General features: G+C 50.1%; 1 protein-coding gene across 3 annotated transcripts in view; it reads left to right on the plus strand.

Moving 5' to 3' along the window:
* Positions 1-19,538, plus strand: part of SFXN5 (sideroflexin 5) — a 116,002-nt gene that overhangs the window by 67,666 nt on the left and 28,798 nt on the right. The window contains exons 10-12 of one of the 3 annotated variants that reach the window (XM_029232203.1): positions 5,306-5,396; positions 15,177-15,216; positions 15,547-16,248. In XM_029232203.1, coding sequence (XP_029088036.1) covers positions 5,306-5,396; positions 15,177-15,216; positions 15,547-15,775 — 360 coding nt within the window. In that variant the 3' untranslated portion in view covers positions 15,776-16,248. Of the gene's footprint in view, positions 1-5,305; positions 5,397-15,176; positions 15,217-15,546; positions 16,249-19,538 lie in introns of those variants that run through there. The other 2 variants (XM_029232202.1, XM_029232204.1) reach the window with 2 other exon arrangements.

Raw genomic sequence — 19,538 nt, forward strand, 5'->3', positions numbered from 1 at the left:
CCTGGGGGCTGCCCCCTCAAGGCCCCTCCTCCTGGCAGAGTGGGTGAGCCATACGCTCGGGTGACCTTAGACCTGTGCATGCAGCATCTAGCCCCAGAGAGCTGTGCTTGCTGAGGTGGACAGCAGCGGCTGCATAAGGCGTCTCCTTCATGGCTCTTCTTTTTCTGCCTCAGAAATCAATCAATCACTTGATTTATCTAGAAGCATTTATTAGGCACCTACTCATTTCACCAGGCACCAGAAATTCCATGAGGAATAAGAGAGTATACACGGTCCTTGTGCCCAGCACTTAGAGCCTATTGGGAGAGATGGATATTTAGTAAAGAGTCCACAGGTAAAAATGCTTCTGTGCAATTCTGTTTCTCATAATATACATGTGTTACTTTGATTCCCAACATTTTAAGAAGTAAATGAATATACTTAGGGACTGTAATAGGTACATGGAAGGAAGAGTTCCAGGTTCTGTGAGAGGCTGCAAAAGGAGAGCCCCGAGTGAAGAGGAGGCCTCTTTGAGGGCTTGATGTTCAAGCTGAAAAGTGAGGAAGCCAAGGGACAGCAGGGCTTGAGAGAGAGGGAGGGAGGGAAGGAGAGAGGGAACTGGCTTGTTGGAGAGGCAGGGCGGCGGCAAGGTGGCTGGAGCCTTGCAAGCACGGCCTGGAGGTCATGCAGGGCCCTGCGGGTCTTAAGTGCAGTGAAGCCACTGAAAGACTAATGCACGTTGGTATCCAGTTTTGGAAGTCCACTCTGGCTGCTATGGATTATACAGGGGATTAGAGGGGTCAGGCGTGCGAGTAGGGAGCCCAGTTAGGATGTGGGTAGCTGTCCAGGGAGAAGCGATGGGTGCTTAAGCTAAGTGGTAGGAGCAGAGAGAGAGAGAAGTAGCTGCATTCAAGACACTGAGCAGATAGAACAGGGAGCTCTGCCCCGTGGGCTGGATGTGGGGTGGCAGAGACTCCTGTCCAGGTAGACTTCTAGGTTTCTGGCTTGAGGAGCTGAGCTGGGAATGGGAGAGGCAGACCGGGTGTGGTTGAGGAGGAGAAAGATAACCTTCATGTGTGGTGTGTGCAGGTGGAGTGCCTGAAGTCCATCGAGACAGAGGCATCCCGCAGGGGACCAGATATGTGGGCTGGAGTGGAGGACACAGCCTGCGTGATGCAGGCATTGCCCCAATCCCATCTGAGGTCTCCTCTCAGGCCCTGCAGAAGCTAGGCTGGTGTTGGCCTGGAAGGACCTTCATACTCAAGGAGACAGTTATCAGCCATGTAGCACATGACACTGAAGGTCTTGTGACATGGAGCTCCCACCCCACCCCAATTCTTGGTACTGGTCAGCACTTATCTCCACCAAAGCGGATGGCCAGGGAGCCAGTCCTCCCTCCTCTTCCTCTGACCTTCTCAGCTGCCCATGGCAAATTTACCCACCTGGGAGCCAGAGCTTGGAGAGAGGTAGCCAGAGAAAGTCCACTGCTTCCTCCGGCCAAATCTGATGTCCCATGGGTCCTGGGCTCTGGCTTCTCCCAGGACCCCTGTCTGCTGGCCACATGGGGAATTCTTATGAAAAATCTGCACCCCGTTTGTGTTCCTCTCCACCAAAATACAGCCCCTGTTTGGTTAATTTCTATTTTGTGGCTTATCTGGAAGCTGTTAAAACAGACCCCGGGGGACCCTCTGCAGTGATTGTTCCATATCTCATTATCTTTCCTGAACCCGATTGTTAGCTCAGATTTTTCTGATCGCTAGCTGCTGTTCGTGATGAGTTGTGTGCCATTAATGCCAGCTGGTTCCCTTAAACAGGACCCACCATGCCAGGGAAAGTGAGCTGGCATTCAGAGCCACCAGCCACTTGGCTTTTTAATTTTAATGGGCTCCACCAAATGTTCCAGGCCAAAGGGTCCCCAAGGAACCGGAACAGACAGGCTCCCAACCCAGTCAGCAGCCCACCCTGGTTCCTTCCCAGGCTGTGGCCATCCTAGCTGTTGGGACACTAAGGTCTGGATTGGGGGCCTCCCCTGCATTCATGCCTTCTTGCCACCAGGCACATCCTTGATGAGTGGACAGCGTGACCTCAATGGCTCCTAGCGAGCTTGCAGGCACACATGTGCCTGGGCCTTCTCCCTACTTTGCTGGTCCCAGCCCCTTCCCACATGCTCAGGCATGTGGGCTGCGCACTTAGAAAAGTGTGTGTGCCTCACTAAATCTCACCCGTCCATGTTGGGAAGACCCTGGTGGCTTCAGGGAAGGGGAGGTCAGAAGAGACCTGGGACCCAAGAATTGTTTTTCTCTTCTTTCCTCCTCCCTAGCCTGGGCTCCCACCTGGGGTGGGGGAGACAGGCTGGGTCATGACTCTGGGCTGTGCCAATCCTAGCCGGTGGGAAGAACAGCCAGCCAAGGAGGGGAAGGCTTGAGGGCAGTGGGCATGTCTGAGTGTTTGCTACAACCAATGATCACTATTCCTTCCTGCCCTCCCACCACCCTCCAGCCTGGCCTGCCCTCGAGAGGCTGCCAGGGAAGGGTTCCAGCTCCCTGCTGGCTTCTCAGAGGACTCCTGCTTCCCATTCCTCCAGCTTCCCATTCCTCCAGCACTTCCTGCATCTTTCCAAACAAATGTGGAGGGTTTTGAACCCAGACCTTCTATATTCTAGCTGCCGAGGGCAGAGGTGGCTCAAGACCCCTATCTTCTCTGCCTGGAGCTGCCTTCCAGGCCTCTGGGCCCCAGCCCCAGGCTGGTCTTTTCAGGGAGGCTTTTGCTTTGCAAACAGCCAGTTTTAAATGGCTTGTAGTAATTTTAAAAAATGGCCTGTCAGACATTCCTCATTGAGATGGAAGACAGTTGGAAAGTAAATAGCACAGTGGCTAAGAGCAAGGCTTTGGAATTAGCAGACTCCGGGTTTGAATCCTAGTTTCACCTGCCTCATAATAGTGTCTGTCCTTGGGCAAAGTTACTTAACCTATCTGAACCTGTCTGAACTTCTCTGAATCTGTTAAAAGGGGCAACACGCCCTATCTATAAGCCTGCTAGTGGGGATTTAATTAAGATGTTTCACACGGTGTGCCCAGCACTTGGCCTGGTATCTCCACATGCCCCTTTCCTTTTCCTCACGGCTAACGCCCGCCTGTGTGTCCTCTGGCCTCCCTCCACAATGGCACCTTGTAGGAACATATTCCCTGGTATTTTGGGGGGTTGGGGGAACCATTTCTGAGTCACAGAGGTAGTCACTTACTGCTGAAAGTGGGGAGACCTGGCCTTGGTGAGTTCCATCTGAGCAGCAGGGGCAGCCTGGAAGCAGGGCCACAGGGCCCAGGGTAGGCGGGCAGCACCCCCCAGCCTGCCCCCACCCCCTCCACTGAAGTGTGTCCAAGCTGCCGCACGTCTCTGTGCCTCCCTGCCTCCCCTTGAGCAGGCAGAGAGGATAAGAATTTGACTCTGACCACCAGCTTGAGGCTTCAAATGGAGGCCAGGCACCTGAGGGCCCAGGCCGGCTTTGCCTGGCAGCACTCTGGCCCTGCGGGGTCCTGGACTGCCCAGGGAATGGCGGGCTGGCACTTTATGGCCTGGGCTGGGCCATTCGTGCCATGCCTGCCCTGATTTGACTGCTGCGGGCACCCTGCAGCCCTGGAGGCTTTCCCAAGGTTCTTCATCTTCCCCAACAACCCAGAAGGTTGAGGCTAGAGCCAGGGTGGCCTGCTGAACCACCAGGTGTGCCAGGCCGAGAGGAGGCTGTCCCCAGCCCCATCAGGTCCACAGTCCCACAGGGGAGGGCTGGCCCTGGCCTCAGTTTGGGGGAGCAAAGGCCTCTATACACCCATCTTCTGGTCTGGCCACAGACATCCTCTTTTGTCTCCCCGTGCCTGTGCGCATGCGGTTTCCCCACCGAAACGTCCTTCACCCCAGCCGAACTCCACCTTCCTCTCCTCCAAGAAGCCCCTCTTCCAGACTTTGCCGATCTCTCCATCCATTCACTTCTTTGTTGTTTGTTGCATTTATTCCTCAGCCACTGCTTTACTGAGCATGTACTCTGTGCCATACCCTGCCCTAACGGCCAGGCATACAAAGATGAAGAAGGCCCAGTCCCTCCCTCTCAGTCCAGCGGGGGCATTAGACCCACAAACAGGCTACTGAGTGCTGGGAAGGAGGGGCTGGTGATGTGCAAGGGAGGGACTTTCTGCCTGGGAGAGGTGACGTCATTCTTACATAGATTCATTAATTGAGGCCTCTTACATGCCAGGCTCATGCTAAGCACTGTACATACATTCTTATAACAGCCCTGGGGTGCTGTAGACGTTACTGTCCCTTTTACAGATAAGGAAACTGAGGCAGAGAAAGGTTAAGTGACTCCCAGTGTTAAAGGCACTGGGAGGTGGCGCTCAGAGCTGGGCCTTAAAGAAAAGGCGTAGACTGAGCAGGGGAAGGAAGGGGTTTGGGGCATAGAGACCAGCAAGGGCAAAGGCCCTGAGGTGGGAAATGCACATAACGTTTCAGTTGACTGAACTCACGGAGAGAGAACGTGGGTGTTGGGGGAGTGGGGAAGGGAGGTTATGGAGGCCACAACTGCTGCATGGAGGAGACTCACCTACTTGCACAGGCCATGGGGAGGAGCTGTCATGGCGGACAGGATTGGATCTGTGTTCTAGGAAGACGAGGGTCGGCATGGGGGATGGACTGGAGTGGGAGTGCCCATGGCAAAGGCAAGGGGGCCCAGGTGTCCTGCGCTGGGTGAGGGGAGCTGGAGTCTGAGTGGAGATGGACAGAGAGCCCAGGATGTCCGATGCACTCCCGTCCTGCTCTGGGCGGCTCTGCTTACCTCTCCAGTCACCTGTGAGTCCCCCTGTGCTGAGTCCTCCCTGTCTGGCCAGGCCCATGCCTGGGACACCAGGAATGTGGTACTTAAGAAGCTGGGTGGGAATGAGGGGCATTCTATACTTCACTTATTTGCAGATTATAGATTCTTCTAACAGCAACCTCCACACCATCCCTTTTCCTCTCCCCAGAGAGGCAATAGGTGTGCACGTGTGTGCGTGTGCGTGTGCGTGTGTGTGTGTGTGTGCGTGTGTGTGTGTGTGTGTGTGTGTAGCTGATGCTTTTCCTCTCCCTCTTTCTCATGGGCCGGTTAACTGGGACGACTGGGCAGTGATGCTTTAAGGAGCCACACTGGGGCTCGGCAGCATGGTCAGGCTGAGGATGTAGGGTCTGGAGCGCAGTTCCAAGGCAAGATGGTGCCCCTCGCTCTCTGCTCTTCCCCCAGCCTGCCCCTTCCTCCTATGGGCCGCTGCAGCACCACACACTCTTTCTGTTTTCTCTTTCTAAGGTGGGCCTTAATGTCCTGGTTCAGAAAGCCAACAAGTTCACCCCGGCCACCCGCCTCCTCGTCCAGAGATTTGTGCCGTTCCCCGCCGTAGGTAAGCCTTGCACAGTGAGGAGTGTCTGTGCATGTGTGCACAGGCATGCGTGTATCACCTGTGGGCGTGTGGGGCGGCCGGGCTCTGGAGGAGCTGGACGGCCCCTCCACACCTCTCCTGACGCTGGGTGGGGGGTGTCTCCTGGCTGGGGCGACTGGAACAAAATGTGTGTAGGTAGAATAAAGGGTGACTGGGGTACCATGGACCAACCCTGTGCCTGAGATTCTGTTTTTAGCACAGAGATTCTTAACCGGGGATCCCTAGACCCCCAAGGGGTCAGTAGATAGAATGCAGTAGATCTCGTGGACTTGGTTGGGGAAAATATTTATACTAACCTCTAACTGAAATTTAACATTTCCTTCCATCATGAATGTAGGCAGCAAATCACAGTAATGAGCAGGACTTGTGTCTGTCGCCAGTAGGAATCACAGGTATCTTCATGCCACACTACAGTTGTTACGAAGATCTTAAAATATCATTTATGCGCAACACTAATTCAAAATTATATTTCATAGATCCACCAGTAGATCTTGGCTTTTAATTAGTTTAAAATCACATCTATTACTGTATCACAATTGAAAACATATTTTGATAACTTATGTCAATATAATCCCTTTGTAATCCTACATATTTTGTTTTATGCACTTAGAGACATTATTTGGGGAGGGGTGCATAAGGCCTCACCAGCCTGTCACAGGGGTTCCTGACACAGAGGAAGGTTTAAGCCTCCCGCTAGTCTGGTGCTCCAAGCCCTTGTGTGGTGGGCCCTTTACGTTTCAGGGGCCTCCAATCATATTCAGGTAACTGTGCGTGCACGTGTGTGTGTGTGTGTGTGTGTGCATTTGTGTTTGTGTTTGTAGGGGCTTTCGCCTGCTTTCAGCAGAGTCTTTGCTGGTCTTGGAGCCCTGAGCTTACAACAGGTGCCCCAGGCCTGGGCCCTGAGATCCCACAAGGCCCAGCCTGGCTCTTAAGAAGCCTACACCTTATTTGGAGAAAGGGCACAACAGTGAAAATTTTTTTTTTTTTTTTTTGTGGTACGCGGGCCTCTCGCTGTTGTGGCCTCTCCTGTTGCGGAGCACAGGCTCCGGACGCACAGGCTCAGTGGCCATGGCTCACGGGCCCAGCCGCTCTTCGGCATGTGGGATCTTCCCAGACCGGGGCATGAACCCATGTCCCCTGCATCGGCAGGTGGACTCTCGACCACTGCGCCACGAGGGAAGCCCTGAAAATTTTTTTAAAAACTAAAAAGAAATACACAACACTGACACTGAAAGAAACACAAGGCTGACCACCATTAGTCATCAAAAGAGAAGGAGAAGCAAGTGCTTGAACCATGACACTGAGTTCCCCATCTCATGCCAGAAGACAAAGCTGGAGCAGGCCCAGGAGAGGCATGAGGTCCCATTACCTCCCTGGTACCAAGGCTCAGCCTGAAGAGCCAGGCATGAGACCCAAGCTCATGGTCCCAACCCTGTTCTTCATCTCCAGGGCTCAGCTTCCCCATCTGTAAAATGGGGGCACCAGTACCTGCCTTCCTACAGCCTTGAGCTGAGGATCAAATGAGACCACAGACCAGTTCCATTCATAGGAAAGTGCTTTGAAGCACCTGAAAAGCCCCTGTGAGTAGGTGGGAGATCATTATTGAGCAGCCCCACCTCCTTGTGGGCCCAGAGGCTAATGAACTCCCAGGACCAACCACCCGGCTGATCCTCAGCCGACCCAGATAATTGCTATAGCAACTCCACACTTCTAATGAACTCTCAGCTATTTCTGGTGTGGGCCATTAATGGAATAACTCCTTAGATCTGACTTTGTTAAGGGGCCTAATTGAGTGAACACAGCTGCCGATCTTGCGTTCCTAGCCATCCTGAGCTGGAGGGTCAGATGCAGCCTGAGGAGGGGGCAGCTCTCAGCTGCACTGGACTGGATTTTGGTCTCAGCTGAGATGTAATCTGTCCTTGAACCAAATTCAGATAAGAACTCCACCAGGGTACCATTCCAGCCTTGCTTGGCCAGACGTCTTGCTGTGTGACCTTGAAAGTGGTCTTAACCTCTCTGGGGGCTCTCTCAGGAGGAGGGCCCCTGCTTTCAGGTTTGACCCATTCTGCCCACCCCCCCACCGCCACCTGAGACTTTCTGACCTGTCCCTCTTTGGGCTCCAGTCGATTCCTCTCCTGTTTTCTTGTCAGGGAGGAGCTGCAGCCCCTCACGCTGGTCCAGCCATTATGGAGGGTCTTGCAATCCTGCATATCCCTAGCCAGTTGCTCAGGGTATACATGGTGTGGTTTGCAGCCCTGATAGTCCTTGCTCGCCAGGATCCTGAGAGCAGTAGGCCCTTTCTGGCTGCTTCCTCAGGCCCACTGCCCAAGTCCTGGCTGTGTGCCTGCCTGCTTTCTACACACTGCCCCTGTCTCTCCTCCTCCACATGCGGGCTTCCATCTCTCTGGCCCCCAGTGTCCATCCCAGGCCCACCTGCAAATGGGTACTTGCCAACCCCCTGGCTGGACACTGACACAGTGGTGTACAGGGGGAACAGGCATGCATCTCACCCCCCAGGGGCTTAAAAGCCCCCTGGTCCTCTCAGGCCACTGACTAGTCCCTGCACTTGGCCTCTCTGCACCTTATCCCCCAGGGCCTCCAGCCGGACAGAGCATCTGTTGGCCCAACAGCACACTGGCAGGGCCTAGGTCCCTCCAGGTGTCCACCTCTGCTTCCCATGGCAGGCGAGACCAGACTGCACCAGGCCACCATTAAGGCCACTGAGAAGCCTGCTTAGGACTTGCCTTACCTTGTAGAGGGTCCTTTGGCCCTCTGGCCCCCTGGCCTGATGGAGAGACAGGACTCACGGAGCCCTGAGTGCACACGGGGAGCAGGTTGATGCAAGTGGAAGTGATCAGATGAAGCCCTGGTAGTTGGGGGTGGGGGCGGGGGTGGGTGGAGCAGAAGGGGGTCTTCAGTTCAGGGGAGAGCAGGTCCTGGAAGGGCCCGTGTGCCCTGTGCTCAGCGGCCACACCCCTCCGCCCTCTCCCCTTGGCGGGCTGGCGCTCAGGATCTGGGGAACAAGGAGGCTCCTGGGGTCAGCTACTTCTTCCCGCTGCTCTGTCCTGTCCTGCTCTAGCTTGAAGTCCGGGAGGTGCCCCACTGCTGCCCAAGAGAGAGGCTCGAGACTTCCGGGCACAGGATGCCTGATTCCTGCACCTGATTTGGCCACTCCGACCGCTCTCTGGCCTCAGACCAGACCCTGTTTCAGCCCTTTCCAACGGGGGCCTCTGTGAGAGTGGCTGCGGGCCTCCCGCGGGCTTGCAGAGCCCGGTGCGTCAGCGGCCCACGGCTCTCCATGTCTCCCCCGGCAGGCCTCTCTTCCCCCTCAGTTCTCCTCATTCTCTCTCTGGGAGGACCCTCTGGCAGAGTGAGCCATCCCCGTTTTACAGAAGAATAGACAAATTCAGGCTTGCTGAAAGTTATCCTTAGCTGGCCAAAGCCCAGGCCTCCCAGGCTCAGGCCAGGGCTGCTTCAAGTTCACCTGGATACCTCCTTCACCCCTGCAGCGAGAAACTAGCTGAGGGATGTGGTCCAGGGGCAGCTGGGGCTCAGCACCCACCAGGAGCACTCCACCAGTCGGCCCCTGGCTTTTCAGCTGGGGTTGTGTGCACGTGTGTGCGACTGATATGTGTGCATGCGTGTGTGCTGAGTACCTGGGAAGCCCCGAGGATGCTCACTGCAGCCAATTCTCTCCCTCAAGGTGGTTTCAGAGCCTTGCTGTGCCCTGGTCTAGAACAGCAATCATGTGGGAAATCTCAGTTTCTATTTATACATGGAGATGTTAGGAAAGACGGTGAGCCCAGGAGCATGTGTGCTGGCATTGGAATTGATTGGGGACTGGTAATTAATCTGTTTAGACCTTAATTAATTCTTCAGTTCTTTCTTATTTGTGGACTGTCACGCTTAATTGTGTTCAGGAGTTCGAGCTCCGAGCAGGCCCTCCATTAATTGATGTGTGGTTGCTGTGAGGTGGAAGTTAATGGTTTGGGGAGCTGGGCAAACAGTGTAATTAAAGGTCAATCGAGGAGGCATCGGAAAAATACCCCTGCCCCCAGGTCCAGCCACCAGTCTCCATGAGCGGAGTCCATTCCAGGGGAGGCAAGCTCCACAAACAGCCTTCTCGTGAGGCCTTGAGGTGGGAGCTGGAGGAGTGGCAGGCAGGATGGAGTGGCAGGTCCCAGGTGCCATGATGGGGCACCAGGGAGAGGCACAGACTTATCTTGTGAGGCATGGGCAGGGCGGGGGCTATGAGCTGGAGCTGAGGGCACGGCTGGGTACCCAGGCCTGTCTGTGCATGTGGCGGTGAGGGCCGGACAGGAAGCTCTGAAGGTTGCCCCCAGGCTGCCTGGCTGGATCCACGTGCAGCAGAGGGCAAGCCATGTGTGTGCTAATAAAGGGCCCCATCTGGGCCTGAGCTCCCGGCAGGGGAGGCCTGAGCTTCAGCACCGCTGGCCAACTCCTTGCACAGGGAATAACCTTCCTTCATGGACCGGAAATGGCAGCCTCATCATCCCTTTGTGGGAAGTGACTTCACCCTGCGCTGTTGGCAGCAGTCCCTTACATTAAATGTCACAGCTCACTTCATCGCCATGAAGGAGTCTCTGTGTCCAGAAGTGAGTCTGCTCCTCGGGGTGTCTGGGCAGTCTTTGGGAGAGGTCTTCTGCTCGTTCACACCAGTGTGCCCCACCTCTGCCCCCATCTCCACGCTTCCCTTCACGCCCAGGCCATGGGTCTTCCTGGCATTGATTCCCCCTTCACTTTACCACTCTTCCCCTGGTGCTCAATCCACCCTGCTTTCTTCACCCGGGAGGTGGCCCCGGCAGTGTGCCTGAGCCTCAAGGGTCAGTCCCCAGGCCTCGCCTCCTCCACCCTTCATCCCTGTGCACCTGTGAGAGCAGAGTGCACCTGTGTCTGCTGTGTCCTGGGCCTCGTGATTTATGCTCCTTCTGACCAGGTCAGTGGTACTTAATGTGGCGTCCACAGCGCTTAGGCCATCCTGGAGGCCCTCAAGCCGCTTCCTGGACGTGGCCTGGCTCTTGCTCATAGCCCATCACACTATGGTCGTATGGTCAACGTTGTGACCTCCCTCCTGCCCTCTTGCTGGGCCCCAGGCCTTTGCACAAGGCCCTGCTTGATTGGAGTGCCCGCTCTTCCCCACTACCTCAGTTCCACACTCTGCCTCCTCTTGGCTGCCAGGCCTTCGTTTCTCACTTCAGACATCACCTCCTCCAGGAAGCTCTCCCTGGTAGCCCCAATCAGGGTTAGACCACAGCACCCTGTGTGCCTATGTCTATCCTGGAACTACCCATTTTGTCTCCAAGTCTCCCTCCCTCATCAGATTCTGAACCCCTCAAGACAGGGACTAGACCTCATTCATCACCAACCCCCAACCCCCCTCTGTGCTTGCCACCCAATGTTCAGTGTGGGTTTGTTCAGTGAACAAATGAATGCTTTAGTAGAAATGGTTTGAAATTGGGCGTCCCGTAGTAACACCCTACCCTGATGGCACTGGTGACCACATTCTGTGGCTGCTTGGACGTTTATTCTGGTATTTTTTTTAATTGTTCTTTGAATGTTCTGTTTTCTTATACAAGTTTTCACTATCACTGTCATTCACTCAGTCAGCAGGCCTAGGGTGGATGACCAGGTCATCCTGGGCACATCCTTCAGCCTTTCTGGGTTGGATCTGGAAGGGTAGGCTGGACTGGGTGCCAGAATCAGGGGCAGCCCGAGAACTGGCCTGGGGCCCCGGTGTGTGTCAGGCTCCAGGTGGACAGGGCCAGTGGGACCAAGTCAACCAGAGGGAAGTCTTCAGGGGTGTGTCGTAGGGCTCTGCCTTCAGTCTCGTCCCCTTCAGTTATTTTACAACTGCCTTGGTCAGAGGAGGCCTACGGGTCAGACTCAAGGAACAGGGGTAGCAACCCGGTAGTGATTATGAATTCACAGGCAAGAGTACCAGGATCCGAAAAGATCTCACAAGGTTTGATGTAAGGCTTGCTGTTCAAAAAATGCGGCTGCAAAAGTATAGAGGTGCTGAGACCTGATTTGACCAGAGTACTTAGGATAACGATCCAGAGATTGTGTGGGCTGTATGCTCGGAATAGGTCTGCCGTGTGGTGTGTGGCTCTGAGGCTCCCTCTGACCCTCAGCTGCATTATTAAAGATAGAGTGGCCAGAACAAAGGAGTCTGTTTAGTTCTGGATCCCACACATCCAGACTAGCACTGATAAGTGGAGCCAAACAAGAGTAGCAGGATCTTCTGAAAAACTGACCGTCCGTGAATGGAATGAGCTGCCTGACCCCTGGGTTAGGGAAGTGTCTGAGTAGTAGCCTGGTCCAAAAATCTGAGAGGGGCACTTATGTGTGAGCAACTCACCTGTTCTGGGCAGCTTGCCCAGGACCTGGCATATACATGGTAGGTGCTCAGAGAATGCTTACTGAATGAATGGCCTTCCAATTCAGATATCTTATAATTCCTGAAATACAGAAGGCAGAGAAGTCCAGAGTCAGAGGAGGTGGAGAAGCACGAGGCAGGGGAGGAGGGGTTATAAATGTGGAAGGAGCAGGCCTGGTTGGGGTGGGCCAGGCCTGCTGGGGAAGGGGGAGGGGAAAGGGCGTGTTGGGGCCTCGAATACCAGCTGGGAGTTGGAGCTTTAGCTTACGATTAATGGGGGACCATTGAAGAATCTCCAGCTAGGGAGTAGCTGTGATAGAAGGGTGCTTTTCAGAAGATGAATGTGTTAGCAGGCATCTTTTATTCGGAGATCCCTAACTTCAGAGTCAGCCTATACCTAAATCTACAGGCTGATTTTTCAATCCAGAAATTCCCAGTCCTGAGTTTGTGACACTTCAGTATAGGTTGTGCAACTCCCCCCAAATTCTCAAGCTATTTGAAAGAAAATCTGTGCCATATAGCACTGCCTCTCAGGCAGAATGGTGGAGAACATCATGAAATCAAGGAAATATTAAGGTGTACATCCCCATCTGATAACCGTCACGTCCCTAAAGACAGAGGGGCTATATAGTCTGGTGCGATTCGAGTGTGTGTGTGTTTGTGTGTGTGTGTGTGTGTGTGTGTGTCTGTAAGGTGATGATGTACATACATGTCAGCTTGTAAATACATAGACTGTGTCTGGCAGGGACATGAGAATCTGGCTAGAGTGGTTGCCTCAGGGAAGGGGAGTGAAACTAAATTGGAAGGAGACTTTTTTTTAAAATAAATTTATTTATTTTATTTATTTATTTTTGGCTGCATTGGGTCTTCGTTGCTGCGCGTGGGCTTTCTCTAGTTGCAGTGAGCGGGGCTACTCTTTGTTGCGGTGCGTGGACTTCTCATTGCTGTGGCTTCTTTTGTTGCAAAGCACGGGCTCCAGGCGCGCGGGCTTCAGTAGTTGTGGCTCGCGGGCTCTAGAGCGCAGCCTCAGTAGTTGTGGCACACGGGCTTAGCTGCTCAGAGGCATGTGGGATCTTCCTGTGGACCAGGGCTTGAACCCGTTTCCCCTGCATTGGCAGGCGGATTCTTAACCCCTGCGCCACCAGGGAAGCCCAATCCTAACCTTACTTTTTATTATTTACCCTTTTATGTGATTTGGATTGTTTATCGATGTACTTGTTACCTACAAAATAAAAGAGAGGGAGGAAGTGGAGTCTGCAGAACTTTGTTCAAAGTCAACCTGGAGGCAAGGTGGGAGCTCAGGTCTCCTGGGGTCCACTAGAGTGTTTTTGTTTTTGTTTTAATAAAAATCATTCTATTTTTTTTCTGATAATACATGATTGTGATATAAGTTAAACAATCGCCCTCCTCTCCCCAGAGATTAGTTTGGTATATAACCCTCCAAATTCAAATAAACATCTAAAAGTGTAGAAATCTCTGCCTAGTTATTGTATCTATCTATAATATAAATATGCCTATATAAATATATATCTAATACAAATGAGATCATACTGTGTATACTGTTTGTAAATCACTTTTTAAGCTCACAGTAAATTTTGGATGTCTTTCCATGACAGTCATAAAATCCCAACTTACCCTTTTAACAGCCACAGTAACTCATTCTGTGGCTGTTTTCTAAAGATTATGAAATATTATTTCAAACACATGGAATATTAGAGAAAATAGAGAATAAATTATTAGATGTACCCAAAGCCTTCTTTGCCCTCTGCCTTTTTGATTCTGGTTTCCTCCTTCTCTCTTGAGGAAGGCTGTTGACTTGCATCTTCCCCATTTGTGTTTTTATATCGTATACTATGTGTATATACCACAAACCAGAAATTGTACTGTTTGTGTGTTAAGTTTACATTAACTGTGTTGCGTTGTACATATCCTTTTAAAACTTGTTCGTCATTGTAGTTTTGAGATTTATGTGTGTTAATACATATGCATTCATCTCAGCTGCTGTAGGCTGCGTGAGTCTTCCACAGACTAACTGGGGACATCTAGGTTGTTTCCAGTTTCTCACTATTATACGTAGTACTGCACCAGACAGCCTTATACACATGTCCATGTGCACATGAGTAGGAGCTTCTCCAGGCCAGAGGTTTTCAAACAACCACCTGGGGAGCTTTAAAAAGAAATGCAGACATCTGGGTCCTACCTCAGATTTGGTTCCAGTTGTGCAGCCAGTGTTGAGAATCAACAGTCTAGGGTCTGTACCTAGAAGTGGAATGACCATGTCAATTGGAATGCCCATCTCTACCTTTACCAAATGAGGATGCTGGCTTTTACTCTGCCTGCAAGGTTTGGATTTTTGTTTCCCTACATCCTCTTCAACATTTGGTATTATCAATCTTTAAAAAATTTTTGTCTATCTGAAATGGTTCTTTTCTCCTTTTAATTGGCATTTTCCAATTCCCAGTATGGTTGAGAATCTTTTCTTAACTTTGTTGGGCATTTGGGTTTCCAAATAGAAGAGAGAGAGAGAGAATAGATTCCTTTTCATACCATCCACAAAAACAAATTCCAGATAGATTGAAGACCTAAATGTGTAAAGTAAAATGTCAAAGCTTCTAGAAGGAAATATAGATGAACACTGGAGTAGAAACATAGAGTTTCTTTTTTTAAAATTATTTATTTATTTATTTTGGCTGCGCCGGGTCTTAACTGTGGCATGTGGAATCTTCATTGCGGCAGGCAGGATCTTTAGTTGCAGCATGTGGACTTCTTAGTGCGGCGTGTGGACTCTTACTTGTGGCATGCATTCGGGATCTAGTTCCCCAGCCAGGGATCGAATCCAGGCCTCCTGCACTGGCAGTACAGAGTCTTACCCACTGGACCACCAGGGAAGTCCCGGGATAGATGACAAAAAAAGTATGTACCAGAGAGGAAAGGATTGCTTACTTGATAATATATGTATATTAAACTGTATGACAGAAGACATCACCAACAGTGAGAAAACAAGCCACACGCTATTTGTAAACCATTAAACCAATAAGGGTTAGTCTCCAAAACATATAAAGAACTCCTGCAGATTGATTTTTTTTCTTAGATTCAAATATCAGTCTTTGACTATTAATAAGTTCATGTTCATTGATTTTTAGAATATTTTAAAATATTTCTTTTATGAATTTTTACTTGAATATTTTTTGGTGATTTTGATCACTGTATCTTTTTCTTTAATTTTTGTTCTATATTGGAGTATAGTTGATTGACAATGTTGTGTTAGTTTCAGGTGTACAGCATAGTGATTCAGTTATACATATACATGTATCTATTCTATTTCAAGTTCTTTTCCCATTTAGGTTATTACAGAATATTGAACGGAGTTCCCTGTGTTATACAGTAGGTCCTTGTTGGTTATCTATTTTATTTTTTTATTTTATTTTATTTTTTAACATCCTTATTGGAGTATAATTGCTTTACAATGGTGTTGGTTATCTATTTTAAATATAGCAGTGTATACATGTCAACTCCAAACTCCCAATCTATCCCTTCCCCCATCCTTCCCCCCAGTAACCATAAGTTCGTTCTCTAAGTCTGTTGATCACTATATCTTTTTCTTAATAATTGTTAAAACTCTTTATGCATTTTATGATTGTTTTTGGCTGAAAGTAACAGAAACCCTAAACTCAAACTGGCTTAAATAATAAAGCCTCTCTTATTACTTTACAGAGGTCAAGTCTCCAGTGAGGCATCCAGGGCCATTCCTTCCATCTCTATGCTCTGCCAGGGGCTTCATCTTCAGGCTTGCTCCCTTCATGGTTGTAAGATGGCAGCCTCAATTCCAAACATCAGATCAAAACCCACCACTGCCCAGAGGAGAGGAGGCTCTGCCTGCCACCTCTGCTTAAGTGGGAGGAGACTTTTCCCAGAAGTCCTGCAGACATCCCTCACTGGCTAGGATCAGTTACATGTCCCTTCCTAAATCAATCACTGGCAAGGGAGGGGTTATTATAGTTAGTTTAGACTAATCTTTTGGGGGTAGAATAGCTATTGGGAGTCAGTCACCATGACCCTCCATAGATTAATATTTGTAGCCCTTTGTCATATATAATAAATATATTTTTAAAGCTTCCCATTTCTTATAATATTGTTCATAGATAGGTATCAAATGCCATGTTTCTCAATTCTAAGATACCTCAGTTATGAGGCATTAATGTAATAACCTTTCAGAAGAGGAGAGGACTATATTTCACATTCATTTGAAGGAATAAACAAATGTTCACTACACATTCACTCCAAGTCACTTTTTTCAATACCACAGATTCTGAATCTCAGCCTTTTTCACATTTTACAATTCTCTTTTGGACATTGATTGTTAAACACAGCATCATGGCCATCACTGCTTTTCGTAATCTCTGCCTATAATCTTGACTGTTTTAGCCCCTTTTAAATTGACAGTATAATTTCAAAACATATGAAAGATTATTGGTATTATTTTCATTTCCTACTTCGTTATACTTGTGGTTTCATTTTATTCTTTACTTGAAGGAAAAAAATATTCTTGAAGTTAATCAGCTTCTTCAGGAAGTTTCTGAAACAGATGCCTAAGTGTAGGACCCATGAATAGGTCACACCAACCCCTCCTGGCTTTAAAATTTTTATGATCTACCTCAAGAAGATTGGCATTTTCTTTTCAACTTTTAGACAAGTAAAGCATGGTTACATTCTCATTGTAAAAATGCAAACAGTATAGAAAAATTTAGGGTAAAAAAGTGGAAGTTCTTCAATAACCCCTAATTCCCAAATTTGGTTCTCTTCCCCAAGAAGATTACTCGGTGAGGTGTGACCCTTCTAGAACATTACCCAAGGATTTATGCACACACGTGTGTGTACCGGTTGTGGGGTTTTACGTTCAGTAAATGATCCTGTACATACTCAATAACTTTGTTCACATAAGTTTGTTTTGGCGATCTTCCCACGTGAGTTCCCTAATGGTGGACATTTAGGTTGTTTCTAATTATTTGCTGTTACAAACAGTGCTATAATTAACATCCTTGTAAATGTCTCTTTGTGCATATGGGCAAGCATTTCTTTAGGGTAGCTATCTATGGTTTGGCAATTTCTGCTGCCTTTAATTGCATTGCCTGGTATCTGGCAGACGATCTTCTGCATGTACAATAACTTTTCGTGTCCATGCTCCATTATAGTGTAAGTTTTAAAAAGATGTTTTAGGCAACAATTAGGAATCTAAGTTTAAGTTCAAATTCTGTGTGGATTGCTGTGGGCAGCTGAGGTGACAGTTGCATGAACAGATACCTCTACACGTGGCTAAGTTCACCCATGCACAGACAGTTGTGATGAAGAGCAGGTAAGGTCCCCCTGCAACATGCATTGTAAGGCACATGGTGATTTTTATAATGTTAAAATATGCGTAAATGCCTCTTAGAGCAGATGAGTTATGGTGTTTGGTTTTCCCAGATGAATAGCCCATTGCTCCACCCCGTATTTAAATGGCCCTTACCCTGCAAGTCGATACAACTGCATTAACACAAATTCATTTCCCCTACAGCTGGGGGTGTTTCTGGACTATTAACTCCATTGATCTATGCCTCTGTTCCGGTGCTAGTTCAAGGGGTAAGCTCCCCTGTAGTCCTATTTTTGAGAACTTACTTGCACACTTGTCTTTCTATCTACTGCTCTTTCTTCCCCCCCACACTGTACTTTTCACACAGGTGCTTCATTAGCTCTTCACAATCTGCATGATTTTGCATCGTGATGTGTCTGATGAGAGCATCTGCAGCAGGCAAGAGCATATTTTCCTCAGGCCTTGACACTGAGTTTGCCATCAGCATGAAGCAATCTCTGTCTCTCTCTCTTTCTCTCCCTCTCTCCTTCTCTCTCTCTCTCTCTCTCATCCACTGACATCTCCTAGCATCACTGCTCCAACATCAGTTATGCTTGAGTCTCGAACTCAATCTGAGTTGAAAATGTGCCCGCTTTCTTAGCATTATCACTAACAGACTGCTTAGTTAACCTGCTGCTATTGTCGGTAATGGATCTTGCTGGTGTGCTAGAAAGGAGACCCATAGCCCATGTTTGGTCTCTCTCTCTCTTTTCATTTACTTAGTCTCTCAGTGTCTATGTCTCTGGAGTTGGACTGTCCAGGAGTGAGATGAGAAGGACCTGGGAGGGTTTGAAAGCAATACGGCGGAACTGAAAGTTCTGGAAGAGATCATGGAAATGAAATCACTAAAACAGGCTGGCACTCTCATTGCTCAATGGCAGGGATGGCTAGCAACCGATGCATACAGCAAGTGCTTAATAAATGGATAACCACTGTACACAGTCAACAGAAGAGATTGCAGGGCATGTGTTGTCTGTGTAAGCAGTTAGAACTGTGGGTGTTCCAAGGGTGGAGCCTGGGGTTGTCATCTTCTGAGGTGGCTTTCAGCGTTTTCTCTTTCTTTCCAGCTAGGGAGTTCAGATGAGAGGGGACATTGTCATCCCCAAAAGCATCCAGGAGGGGAGGGAGGCTGGGTTTTCACTTCCTTTCATGCTTTGTCTTTCATCTCAAGTGGTTTTGTGTTTTGTTTTGTTTTGTTTTTGCGGTACGCGGGCCTCTCACTGTTGTGGCCTCTCCCATTGCGGAGCACAGCCTCTGGACGCGCAGGCTCAGTGGCCATGGCTCACAGGCCCAGCCGCTCCGCGGCATGTGGGATCTTCCCAGACCGGGGCACGAACCCGTGTCCCCTGCATCGGCAGGTGGACTCTCGACCACTGCGCCACCAGGGAAGCCCCCTGTTTTGTGTTTGAACCAAAGGCCTGCTCTGTCCTTCTGAGGCCACATCACACATTCGGAAATTTCAGAGAGCAGGCGAGATGCCACCATGAGCCTGGGGCAGCTCCATCACCTCGAAAACCATGCTCTCTCCTGTCTTTGTCTCCATCACATACACACACACACACACACACACACACACAGTCAGGCTAGATATGCCTCAGCCGCCCCTGGCTTCCCTCTGCCTGGAGATCCTGTAAGCTCAGACAGCACCCGGAGATCCCGTGGAGACACCAAATGCAGCTCCTCCTTTTACACTTGGGAAGCTGGGCAGCAGGTGGGGTTTGCAGAGTCAGCTACTGGCTCCTGGCTTTAAGCAGTTGCTCCTCCCCTGGACGACATTCCTGTGGCCTTGCCTTTCCTGGAATGGTGGTGGTGGTGGTGGAAAGGATTCTCAGAGGGCAGAGACTGATGCCTTTCAGGGCAGAAAACCCCAATATTCTCTCCAAAGAGAGACTAATATTGGGTCTCCTGGGTACTGAGGGCCTGGCCGTCCCAGGGGTGCGATGGATGTAGTACATTCCTGCCACCACTAGAGGGCGAGTCACTAACACCCAGGCCAGGTGCCCCTTCCCAAGGCCACTCTGGGGGCCCTGGGGCTGTCAAGAGCTCACCTCTGAGGGCGGGGAGGGGGAGGTGCAGAGTCAGGACTGGAACCTAAGCCCAGCTGGCCTGAAACCCAGGCTCCCATTCTCTCTTCCTTTACCTCAGATTCACCTTCCTAACTGTCAAGGGTTTTTCAACGTCAGCACTACTGACACATTGGGCTGGAAAATTCTTTGTTCTGAGGGCTGTCCTGTGCATTGTAGGATGTTTAGTCGTCTTTGGTCTCTAGAGATCACACTAGATGCCAGTAGCAGCCCCCCGTCCCTCAGGCTGTGAT

This window comes from Monodon monoceros, unplaced genomic scaffold (assembly GCF_005190385.1).
Source record: "Monodon monoceros isolate NGI ecotype Baffin Bay Population unplaced genomic scaffold, NGI_Narwhal_1 Super_Scaffold_19, whole genome shotgun sequence".
NCBI classification, from domain to species: domain Eukaryota; kingdom Metazoa; phylum Chordata; class Mammalia; order Artiodactyla; family Monodontidae; genus Monodon; species Monodon monoceros.